Raw genomic sequence first — 11,847 nt, 5'->3', positions numbered from 1 at the left:
CTCAATTTTCGTTAATTATTTTAATCAGTATGGTAGTACCTATTTTTTGATTTGAAATAATTATTTTTAAATCTATTTTGACGCTATTTTTTCAAATTTGTGAATTATTTATACTATTTTTGATCTCGGAAGTGAGTCCAAGGTCTGGAATTATGTATCCCCTTTTTAAAACAGGAAATAATGACTGATTTATTCTATTTATTTTTTCAGCAAATATAGATAATCTGGATGATGAGACACTTTGTAAAGTGTGTTTAGACGCACCCATTGAGTGTGTAATTCTCGAATGTGGCCACATGGCCTGCTGTATAAATTGCGGTAAACAAATGTCGGAATGTCCAATTTGCAGACAATACGTGGTCCGAGTTGTGAGATTTTTCAAAGCCTGATTAAGATAGTCTTTAATTTACAATTAAAAATACAATTTAGATTGTAATGATTAATTATTCTTATCATGTATCGCTGTATAAATAAGACATCGGTGTATATAGACTCGAAGGAGGCGAGGGAAAAATTCGATCCACTTGATTTTATTCCTACTTTAATGTTATTATTTCTCTATCCATTATAATTTCAATTTGAAACAAAAATGTGTACATAAATACTAGAGATTTGTATTTCTACTACTTTGTAATTAAGTCATAATATGAAAGGTACTCTATTTTTTTTTGTTCAGCAATTCAACCCTCTTTCCTTTTTTTTTAGAAAAATGTCCATCCTGCGAAGTTTATTTTTATAGTTCGTATTTTTTTGCAAGCTGTCAGATCAAATTTGTTTTTATAAAAATTCTATTTCTTGATAAAAGAACAAGTTTTGTTTGTGTCAAATTCTCTAGAAAAAAAGGAAGGAGGCTCAAAGTCGTATTATTTTCAGAAGAAAGTATTTTTTCACTCTTTTCTTAGCGCGTGGATTTTATTGTGAGTGCGAAATAAATATAATATAATTTAGCACTTCGTTAAAAAAAAAAAGAATAAGAATAAAACATTTTTTTCAATAATTTCAAGACTGGCCTTCATAATTAGTTTCATTTAATCCCTTTCGAATGAAATTAAATTAATTATGAACTGAAATAATATTGCAAGAAAGTTGAACTTTCTGTTTTCGTATTTCGTTTCTTTGTAGAATTTCCGGGAATTGAATTTTTTAAACGTGAATTTACTTCTGATAGTAGCAAATTTCAAGTTTTCATTATTTTAATAATTTTGGTCAATTTAGAAAAGTAATTTCTACTTAATCTAAAGTTGCAGAGCATGTGAATGAAAATAATTTTTTTTTTTTTGTTTAATTTTAGGACATGGCCCTTCGGTAAAGAATTATAATTTTACTTGGAACAGGGCATTTCTGACATGGAACGGGCATTTTTTAAATAATTAAAATTGGGATACTTGAAAATCTCGAGATATGATTTTTCAAAATTTGGTAATCGGGAAAAATCATTTGTTTTCAATCGCTCACTGCAAAAGAAGAAAAAATTATTCTTGTACTCCAAATACGCATTCGCCCACAAGCTTTGCAAAATAGTATAATATACCTCCTGTTGTTTATTTTTCATAACAAGATAGTGCATTTCTATAAACAATTTTATTTATTATTTACCTTTTTTTCTTGAAAATTTAACTACTTACGTTTAAAAGCTAAACTCTTTTGTTAAAAATTAATTTTGTTGTTTGAAGATTCGGCATTTTAATTGAAAATTAAGTCTATTTATTTGGAAATTCACGTTTGACTTTTTTCGTAGAAAATCAACTATTTTTTGATAGAAAATTATTTTTTGTTTGTTTGTAAGTTAATTTCCTTGCTGAAAAAATCTTTCTGATTTCAAAATTCAAACATTCCCGGTGAAATAGTCATCATATTAGTTGAAAAATCATCTTTCAGGTTAGAAATAAATTTACTTTGTTAAAAAATCAACTCTTGATAAAAATTAATTTTTTTATTGAAAATTTGAAAATATGGAAAATTGGTTTCCTTTTGGTTAAAAATACTTTTTTTCTCGAACTAAAAATGAAAATACTATTCCAGTTAAATGTTTCATAATTTTAGTTAAAAATATATTATTTTGTTTGAATATTCATTTTTTCGCTGAAAATTTAATTATTTACTTTTTTGTTCAAAAATGATCTTTTTAGATAAAAATTCGTCCTTTTTGGTTGAAGATTGACTTTCTTAACTTACAACTCAATTATTTAATTTTTGATTGACAACTCATCCTTTTAAGTAAAAATCATATATTTTCCAAGTTCAACTATTTCAGTTGAGGATTCATAATTTTAGTTAAAAATTCATCAGTTAAGATTAAAATTAATGGGTTTTCTTTTTACTAGAAATGTAATTATTTAATTTTCGGATGAAAATTGATTTTTTTTAAATTAAAAATTCAACTGTTTCACTAAATTTCATGAACATTCTTCTGTTTTTATTTAAAATTCCACCATTATATTTGAAGATTCATAATTTTATTTGTAAATTTATTTATTCTGCATTTTTTTACTCTGTCGTGCTAAAGGATGTTTAGAATGAACGTCATGATTGAAAATAAATGTTTGCGTATTGTGGCAAATATGAATATGTTACTTTTCGTTGGCCGGGAAAATTGAAAATTTTGACCGGGAAAACCCGGAAAATGACCGGGAATTTGAAATCGTCCGTTGTATCGCCACCCTGTTCTAAAAGAAGAGACAAATTTTAGAGTGCGATTCTGTACGAATTATTCAAAAATCTGTATTGAGCAACGACTGTTAATAAACCAAATGTGACAAGGAAGAATGGTAGAACTCTTGTATTTTCGTATCGTATTTTATTTATTATTTTATCTTACATTTCTATTAAACTAGTACGAATTATTATTTTTTTATATATTTACAGTACTTCAGTGAAAAGAGCGAGACACTAACTGAAAAAATAAGTTGAGTGCTGGACCTTTTCGAGGTCAAAAGTGCCCTTTGCCGGCACACGAGCCAAGACTTTGTTCATATTTTCACGCATTTCCAAGAATTTCACATTTTCGGTTTTGTCCAGTTCCCTGAAAAAAGTAACGGAATTGGTTAGTAATAATAGAACTAATTACGATCGGCGTTGTTTATTAATTAAGATATTATGCTTTACTAACTCCTTGGAAAAGGCGTAATGATCCAGCAAGTATTTAGACAGATTTTCGAGAATCGGTTCCGAATGTAGAGCGATGAACTGCTTTCGACAAATCTGCAAAGTGATGAAAAAAAAATATTTGATTTATTAAAAAAGAATTCAAGGGGAATCAGAAGAATTAAGAAAAGAATTGAAAATAATTGAACGTAATGCAAAAGAATAAACAAATTCAAGATTTCGAAGAATTAAAAGAAAACCAAGCAGACTTAATGGGAATTAAAAATAATTCAAAGATATTAAAAATAATTCATAACAATTCGAAGAAATTCATAAGAATTACCCTTAAAAAAATTCACTGGATTTTAGTGAAGTTTATTTTTAATTTTTTGACAAAAAGACTCCCTACAAGAAACCCATTTCAAAACGAATTTAATCATATTGAAAGATTTAAAGCCAATTCAGAAGAATTTCAAAAAGGAAAACCACGAATTCGTGAAAATTGGAAGCAACTGATTAGAATTCAACAAAATGAATGAGAATTAAGGTGTTTCAGAAATTTTAAAAACTCCTGAAAATTCAGTCACGAATATTCAGTTGACTGCAGCTAAATTTATTTGATTAATTTAAAAGAATTTAAGGGAATTCATGCGAACTAAAGTAAGAATTGAAGCCTATTCAAAATCATTAAAAAGAACTGAATTAATCCACGGGAATTTAAAATAATTCAAACTAGTTCAAGAGAATTCAAAAGAAGACTTAAAGGAAAATGAAAATGATGAATAGAATTCATAAACATCCGAAGGAATTCATAAGAATTACCTTTACAAAAATATACTAGATTACAGTTAAATTTATTTAATTTGTTGACGAAAATTCCTAAAACAAACAAATTTCGAAAAAAGTTTAGGCAGTTTGAGAGATTTAATGCCAATGCACAAGAGTTAGAAAAATTTAAACAAATTCATGAAAATTGGAAGGAATGAATAAAAATTCAACCAAATTAATGGAAATTTTAGCGTTTTAAGAAGAATTAATTCAGTCGATTACAGCTAAATTTATTTGGTCATTTAAGCAGAATTTTAGGAAATTTATAAGAACTTAAAGAGTTTAAAAGAATTTTTTCAATTCGTAAGAATCTAATGAAATTAAAAAGAACTCAAGCATATTCAAAATAATTCAAACTAGAAGTACTTCCAGGGAAATTCAAACGAATTCAAGAGAAATCAAAATAATAACAAGAATTAAAAATAGTTCAAGATAATTCAATCGAATTCATAAAAAGGCAAAGGAATTCATCATAATATAAAAGAATTCAAAATAACTGAGAAGAATTTAAATAATTCAAACAAATTCAAGAGAAATTGAAATAACACAAAGAGTTCAAAATAATTTAAAATGATTTCAGCAATTTCAGGGGAATTCAAACTGATTCAAGAGAAATCAATATAATAAGAATTCTAAATAATTCAAGGTAATTCAGAATTCTAGCATTTCAAGTAAAAATATTGCATTTTCAACAAATTAGATGACTTTTTAACAAACTTGTTGAATTTTGAAACAAATAAAAATAATTTTTAACAGAAGAGTTGATTTTCCAACCAAGAAAGATTTTAGTTTTTTCTATCGGAAGAAATGAATGTTCAATCCAAAAAGAACACTTTAGAACAAAAAAGTTGAATTTTTAAGCCAAAAGGAAGATTATTTTCAACAAAAAAGTTACTTTTTATCCAAATGGTTTTACTTTCTACCAAAACAGTTAAATTTTAAACAAAACTTATTAATTTTCAATCAAATTGTTGAATTTTTATAACGAAAATGCTAACTTTCAACAAAGAAGTTAATTTTCGTATATTTAGTTGAATTTTATACTATTTTCAAACCAACTAGACGAACTTTTATTAAAAGAGTTGAATTTTCAACAAAAATGCTCCTTATTTTTCAACGAACTAGTTAAAATTTCTACCGAAATAGAGGAGTTCTTAACGAAAAATATAATATTTCATATTATTTTAACAAAAAGATTTTAATTTGAAATCAAACACAATTGAATTAAACCAAATTAAATTAATTTTACACAAAAAAGGAAGGTTTTGAAACAAGAAAGCAAAAAATTCCAATAAATTGTTCAATTTTCAAGCCTAAAAGACGAAATTGATACAAAACAGTTGCATTTTCGAGCTGAAAATATGAATTTTCAACAAATTAGTCACTTTTCTATCAAAACGTTGAATTTTCTAACAAAATAGTTGAATTTTTAATAAAATAAATAAACTGAAATTAAATTTTCAACAAAAATAGGTGAATTTCTAACGAAAAATGTAATAGTTTATATTATTTCAACAAAAAAAATATATTAAATCGAAATCAATCCGAGTTAAATTCAATAAAAATAGGAATATTGAAGAATATAGCAGAATGCTCCAGCAAAAGAGATTAATTTTTTACTCACAACTGACATACAAACCTATCTTACTAGGAGATGTACAAAAAATAAGCTTTAAAGTAACAACTAAAATCTAGTAAAAATTCGTCATATTAGAGGATCAAGGTATAAAGAGAAATTCAAATTTTTAATAGAACGAGTAAAAATTAACCTTAAGTAGTATGTTTCGGTTTTCACAAACAAAAAAATGAATTTTTAGAAAAGTTACTTAATTTTTAAATAAAAATATTTATTTTTACGAAAAAATTAAATAATTACAGCTTTAGTTTAAAAAATAATTTTCACCTCAATAGAAACGATTTTTCAGGCAAATAAATTAATGTTTAATCACAGTGATGAAATTTTGATTAAATAGTGGAATTTTCAACCCGAAAGATTAAATTTCTGTAAAAAAAAAACGAATTTTTAACTAAATACTTATTTTCCACTAAAGAAATGAACTCTTAACCAAAGTTAATTTTTAACTAAAATAATAAATATTCAACTAAACAGATAAATTGTCTACCAAAGATAAAATAATTAAATTTCCAGTTAGTAAAATAAATTTTTAACCAAAGAAAGAAACGAATTTTCAACAAAATAGTTAAATTTTCAACCACAGAAATTAATTGTTAACCTTAAAGATGAAGTTTCAACTAATGAGATTACTCTTCTAATAAAAAAGGCGAATTTTCAACAAATAGTTGAATTTTTACCTAAAACAGATAAATTTTTCACTAAAAATAAAAGAATTACATTTTCTGAAAAACATAAGTTTTTATTCAAATCAAAGTAAATTTTCAAGGAAATAGTATAAATTTCAACCTCGAAGATTAAATTTCTATAAAAATTAATAATCAAAAGAAAGAAATGAATTTTTAACGCAATAGCTAAATTTTCAAAACAAAAGTTGGATTTTCTACTAAAGAAACAAACATTTTCAACTAAACAGGTGAATTTTCAACAAAATAGTTACTTTTTCAATCAAGAAGATTAATTGTTTATCAAAAAAGATAAATTTTCGACAAAGAATAGAATAGATAAATTTTCAGTTAAGAAATTAATTTTTAATGAAAGAAAGAAATTTTAAACAAAATATTAATTTTTAACAAAATACATATGCACTGTCGAACAAATTTGGAATTTTAAAATGAATTTTGAACCTAATAGTTAAATTTTCAATTAAAGAAATTAATTTTCAAGCAAAAAGGTGAATTAGTCACCCAATAGATTAATATTCTATATACCACAAAAAACAAAGCTTCAAGAAAATATATAAATTTTTAACTAAATAGCTGACTTTTAAATTAAAGAAGATCAATATTAAACCAAACATGGAATAGTTCAATATTCAGTTGAAAAATAAATTTATTATATCATTTTTTTAACAAAATAGTTCAATTTTAAATAAAAATATGAATTTTTAACAGTTAAAAATAGTTCAATCTTTAACCAACAAAAATTTTCCTCTAAAGTGTCGACTTTTAAAGTGCAATTCGTCATATTGGAGGATCAAGGTATAAAGAGAAATTGAAATTTTTAATAAAACAAGCCAAAATTAACCTTAAGTAGTAAGTTTCGGTTTTCGAAACTATTATTAAAATGTACATAATGCAACGAAAATACACATAAACATTACATTTTTCTTACTGCTGAAATTTAAAAATAAAATTTATATATAAAAATAATATAATACATTTATGTGACAAATTTGTTCAGAAAATATGATAAATGGAAGCTTACAGAAAATTCTAATCAAATTCAAATAGTCAAATTTAATTCTACTTTGACGAATATTTCATCTGGAAACACTTTTCAAATGTATTTGTTATGTTTTTCAAATAAAAAAATAAAATAAAATATAAAAAGAATCTGTCAATTTTAAAGATTTATAAGCAAATGAAAAAAATTGTGTCATTAATATTGAATTTACTGGAGTTTTTTTCGCCATACTAAAGAAACTTCTCTAGATTATACACAAAGTTCTCAAATTATATCACATTTTCTATAAAATCCATTAAAAAAATGTTGGAAAAATCAACCGAGTTTTTTTCTCCAAAAAAAAGGGTAATTAGTTTGAAAAAAATCATTACATTATTCATCGTTCCGACGGTGCAGGGATGCGTCCAGAAACAATCGTGAACCGACATAAATGTGATACCAGCCTGCTCACACTGCAAACTTGTTAGCATCATGTGAGTTGAATCCAAGGAATGAACGAAATTCGGCGGGAAGGCGTTTTTCTGTTTCGTAGCGTGCGGCCGCCTGTAAAAACATTGAAATATTTCATCAACATTGTGTCTCTATATCATAAAATTGGTTGTAGCTTGTCGTTTGAAAATTATTACAACAGAATCTCCTAATGTTATATATTTTTATTCATTAATTAATTGAATTCCATTTGATTAATTTTAATTATTTATTAAATAAAGTCCTTTTGGAAAAATAGTAATAATTTTATTTATAGATAAAAACCAATCTGGGTCACGCCGAATTTAATTTAAATCAAGTAAGATTTTAAAAGTCGAACATACTTAATTTATCAAATTCTTCTTTTATAATTTATCGTAATTCAACTTTATTATTAAAATATATATTCTTATAGTACAGGAATATTAACATTATTAACTAATCGGATTGGAGATGTTATATTATTAATAATAATAATTTTTATAATAATAAATTTGGGTTTATGAAATGTATTATTTTTTAGATTTAGTAATAAATTATTTATTTTGTTTTATAAGCATTTTGAATTAGGATTTAAAAAATCGTATTTTCTATCTTTATTAATAATAATTACATTATTTAAATTTCGCGGGAAAATGTATCGCCTCAAATTAGAAAGGCGCTCGATTTTAAATGGTAAAATAAGTCAAAGTAATAAAAAACATATTATTTGCATTAAATGCAATAAAATTTGGTTTCTAAATACATTTTAAACACTTTTTAGTTGACTTTTTAAATCAAAAAGATAAATTTTTAACTAAAATGATTAATCTTCAACGAAAAAATATGAATTTTTAACCGAATAGTTAATTGAATTTGCAACTCAAAAGAATAATTTTCTACCAAAAAAGACTAATATTCAACAAAGTACATGAATTTTCATTTAAAAAAGATCAATTTTCAACCAAAAACATAGAATAGTTAAAATGATAGAAAAATAAAATGTTCAACAAAGAAAAAAACGAATTTTCAACAAAATATATATATTTTTTTTCAACCAAAAAGATGATTTTCAACCAATACGATGAATTTGCTACCAAAATAGACGAATTTTCCACCAAAAAGTGGAATTAGTCACCAAAAAGCTTAAATATTCTCCCATAAATTCAAATTTTCAATAAAATTCAGGCATTTTTTAAACCAAATATTTTAATTTTCAACTTAACAAGATACATTTTCAACCAAACGTACGAGTTAAATTTGCAGTTAAAACAATTAATTTTGAACTAGAAAACATAATTTTCAACAAAACTATTAAATTTTTACCAAAAAATGGTTTTATCAATTAAATGATGAGTCATCAAAAAAATAAATAATTTTTTAACAAAGTACTTCCACCCCCAAATAAATAGTTGAATTTTCATTAAAAAAGAATGAATTCTCAACGAAAAACGTGATATCAAAAACAGTTGAATTCAACCTAAAAAGATGAACTTTCAACAAAATAGTTGTTTTTTTCATTCAAAAAAATTATTTGTTAATAAAAAATATAAGAATTAAATTTTTAGTTACAACAATCCATTTTTAACACACACAAAAAATGAATTTTCAACAAAATAATTTAATTTTAAATCCAAAAAATGAATTTTCTACCAAAAAGATACAGTTTCAAAAAATATATAAATTTTTAAATTAAAAAATATAAGTTTACGCACGAAAACTAGAATAGTTCAATTTGCAATTAGAAAAGTGAATTTTAAACAAACAAAAAAAAACGATTTTTTAGCAAAATTACTTAATTATTAAATAAAAATATAAATTTTTACGAAAAAATGGAATAATTACAGCTTTAGTTAAAAAATTTAATTTTAAACTACAAAAAAAAACGAATTTTTAGGCTAAAAAATTAATGTTTAAAGATTAAATTTCTATTAAAAAAAAAAAAGAATTTTTAACTAATTGCTTTTTTCCACCAAAGAAATGAACTCTTAACCAAAAATAGAATAGTTAAGTTTTCTACAAAACAGAATATTTTATAACGAAAAAGATTATATTTCTATGAAAAAAGTTCTGTTTTCCACAAAAAATGAAATTTTTAAAGTGAATTTTCAACTAAAATGATAAATCATTAACTAAAAAATTTATTTTTCAACCAAATACATGAATTTTCAACTAAACAGATAAATTGTCTACTGAAAATAAAATAATTGAATTTTCAGTTAGTAAAATAAATTTTCAACTGAAAAAGAAACGACTTTTCAACAACAAATATTAATTTTTAACCTTAAAGATGAAGTTTCCACTAATGAGATTACTCTTCTAAATTTCAACCAAGAAGATTAAATTTCTATAAAAAAGGATAAATTTTCGACAAAAAATGAAACAATTACTTTTTCAGTTAAAAAATTAAATATAAACACGAAAAAAAACTAATTTTCAACCAAAAAGAACAATTTTCAACAAAAAAGATGAATTTTCTACCAAAATAGACGATTTTTAAATAAAGTACATGAATTTGCCACCAAATACTTGAATTTTTAGAGGAAATTTCAACCAAAAAGAGGAATTAATCACAAAGAAGCTTAAATATTCTCCCACAAACTCGAATTTTCAATAAAATGAAACATCAATAAAAAAACATAATTTTCAGCAAAATTATTAAATTTTGAATATCTTAAAATTTCTTCAAATATCTTTAAATATCTTTGTCTCGTCCCAGTTCATATTCGGAGATTTTAAATAGGTGTCGCTAATGAGGGCGCGAATAATTAAAATACAATAACCCGTGTACAGGCCACAGTTACCTATCGTAAATATAATAAGGTTGTCTACAAAATTAAAATGATGAATTACCAACCAAATAAATGAATTTTTAACCAAAAAGTATGAATTCTCAACGACAAATGTGATATTTCAACCAAAAAAGAATTTAATTTTACACCAAAAATAGTTGAATTCAAACAAAAAATGATGAATTTTCAACAAAATAGAATATTTTTGTAAAAATATATGTAGTAATTATGATATACATATATACATATATATTTTTTTTAAACAATAAATGCTTTAAATTCTCTTAAATTATCTGTTCGAACTTTAATGCTGAGCATATTCTCGAAATCATTCGCTCAACATAAAGTCTTGGAATAATAAATTAAAAAAAAAAAAACTGTTGAGGAAGAATAAATTAATGAAATCGAAATTCTTACTCGAAAGTATCCATCGCTGGATGATAATAACCACCGGTAGATTGTGGTTTCGTGTAAGGTTGAATGATCGGTAAACCCAAAGGTGTCACCCACTCAACACTTTTTCCTCTGACACCACAAATGACCTTCGCGCACTCTGTGAACCAATCCTGAATTTCCTTCGCACTCGTGAACATCGATCTCAAACTTTCGAAAGTTTTTTGAACCAGATATCCACTCGCTGGCCAGATTTTGTCATCAGGAAAGCCTTCAATGTCTAAACCAAGATAAAATAAATTTATCAAATATTTCTCCATGAAAAAAGACATTTGTTCGGGATGTTTACTAAAATTCTGAAGAAAAAAAATTCCCTCACAATTCTAGGGTTTTTTTCAGGTATTTTAAGTTTTTTCTGGTATAACTTTTCATAGTACGAAGCCATTCAAATATTTCGCAATTTGTGAAACAATCGAATCGTAATATGTATACAGTTTAGCGAGTTTATTAAAAAAATTTTTTTTTTCTTCAGTTTCTAGGGATTTAGTTAATATGTATAATTTAGAAAGCTTTGACAACTTATATAACAAGATTTTCTTAAACCGATTAGCACCATCGATTAATTAAATAATACTTAAAACATAATTGGTCATTTTTTGAAAGAAAAAGACCATTAATTTGAATAATAATTCAAACAAAGGGGGAGGGTCGGTAAGGCCGGTTTTTGGCCTAATTTATTTTTGGACCAAAAAATCTGAAAAAATCATGGTAGTATCTTATAAGTATCCCGAGTCGATTGCGAGGTAAACGGAGTTTTCGGGGTGGCCGAATACAAATCTGGCGTCCTTTGACTTTTATCGCGACCCCAAAAACCTATAACATTTTTTTTAAAATTTTTTTACCGTTTTTTCTCGATTTGACCTTCAAATGACCTTCAAATGACCTTGAACCTGAAGCGATAGAGTTCAACGGATGCCAGATTCG

The 11,847-nt window shown here is 24.8% G+C and overlaps 2 protein-coding genes across 4 annotated transcripts in view; one reads left to right on the top strand and one right to left on the bottom strand.

Annotated features, from left to right (window-relative positions):
* LOC117174576 (E3 ubiquitin-protein ligase RNF34) overlaps positions 1 to 1,003 on the top strand; it is a 17,689-nt gene extending 16,686 nt beyond the window's left edge. The window contains exon 6 of the mRNA XM_033363808.1: positions 211 to 1,003. Within this exon, the coding sequence (XP_033219699.1) occupies positions 211 to 389 (179 nt within the window). The 3' untranslated portion in view covers positions 390 to 1,003. The remainder of the gene's footprint in view (positions 1 to 210) is intronic.
* A 1,785-nt stretch (positions 1,004 to 2,788) lies between these two features.
* LOC117167648 (DNA-directed RNA polymerase, mitochondrial) overlaps positions 2,789 to 11,847 on the bottom strand; it is a 45,029-nt gene continuing 35,970 nt past the window's right edge. For 2 of the 3 annotated variants that reach the window (XM_033352744.1, XM_033352751.1), the window contains 4 exons: positions 10,888 to 11,143; positions 7,603 to 7,774; positions 3,110 to 3,201; positions 2,890 to 3,022 (listed from right to left, as the gene is read on the bottom strand). In XM_033352744.1, coding sequence (XP_033208635.1) covers positions 2,890 to 3,022; positions 3,110 to 3,201; positions 7,603 to 7,774; positions 10,888 to 11,143 — 653 coding nt within the window. Of the gene's footprint in view, positions 3,023 to 3,109; positions 3,202 to 7,602; positions 7,775 to 10,887; positions 11,144 to 11,847 lie in introns of all 3 variants that reach the window. The other variant, XM_033352735.1, reaches the window with a different exon arrangement.

The sequence above is a fragment of the Belonocnema kinseyi genome, chromosome 1 (assembly GCF_010883055.1).
Source record: "Belonocnema kinseyi isolate 2016_QV_RU_SX_M_011 chromosome 1, B_treatae_v1, whole genome shotgun sequence".
NCBI lineage: Eukaryota > Metazoa > Arthropoda > Insecta > Hymenoptera > Cynipidae > Belonocnema > Belonocnema kinseyi.
This window is presented reverse-complemented; position numbering and strand designations above follow the sequence as displayed.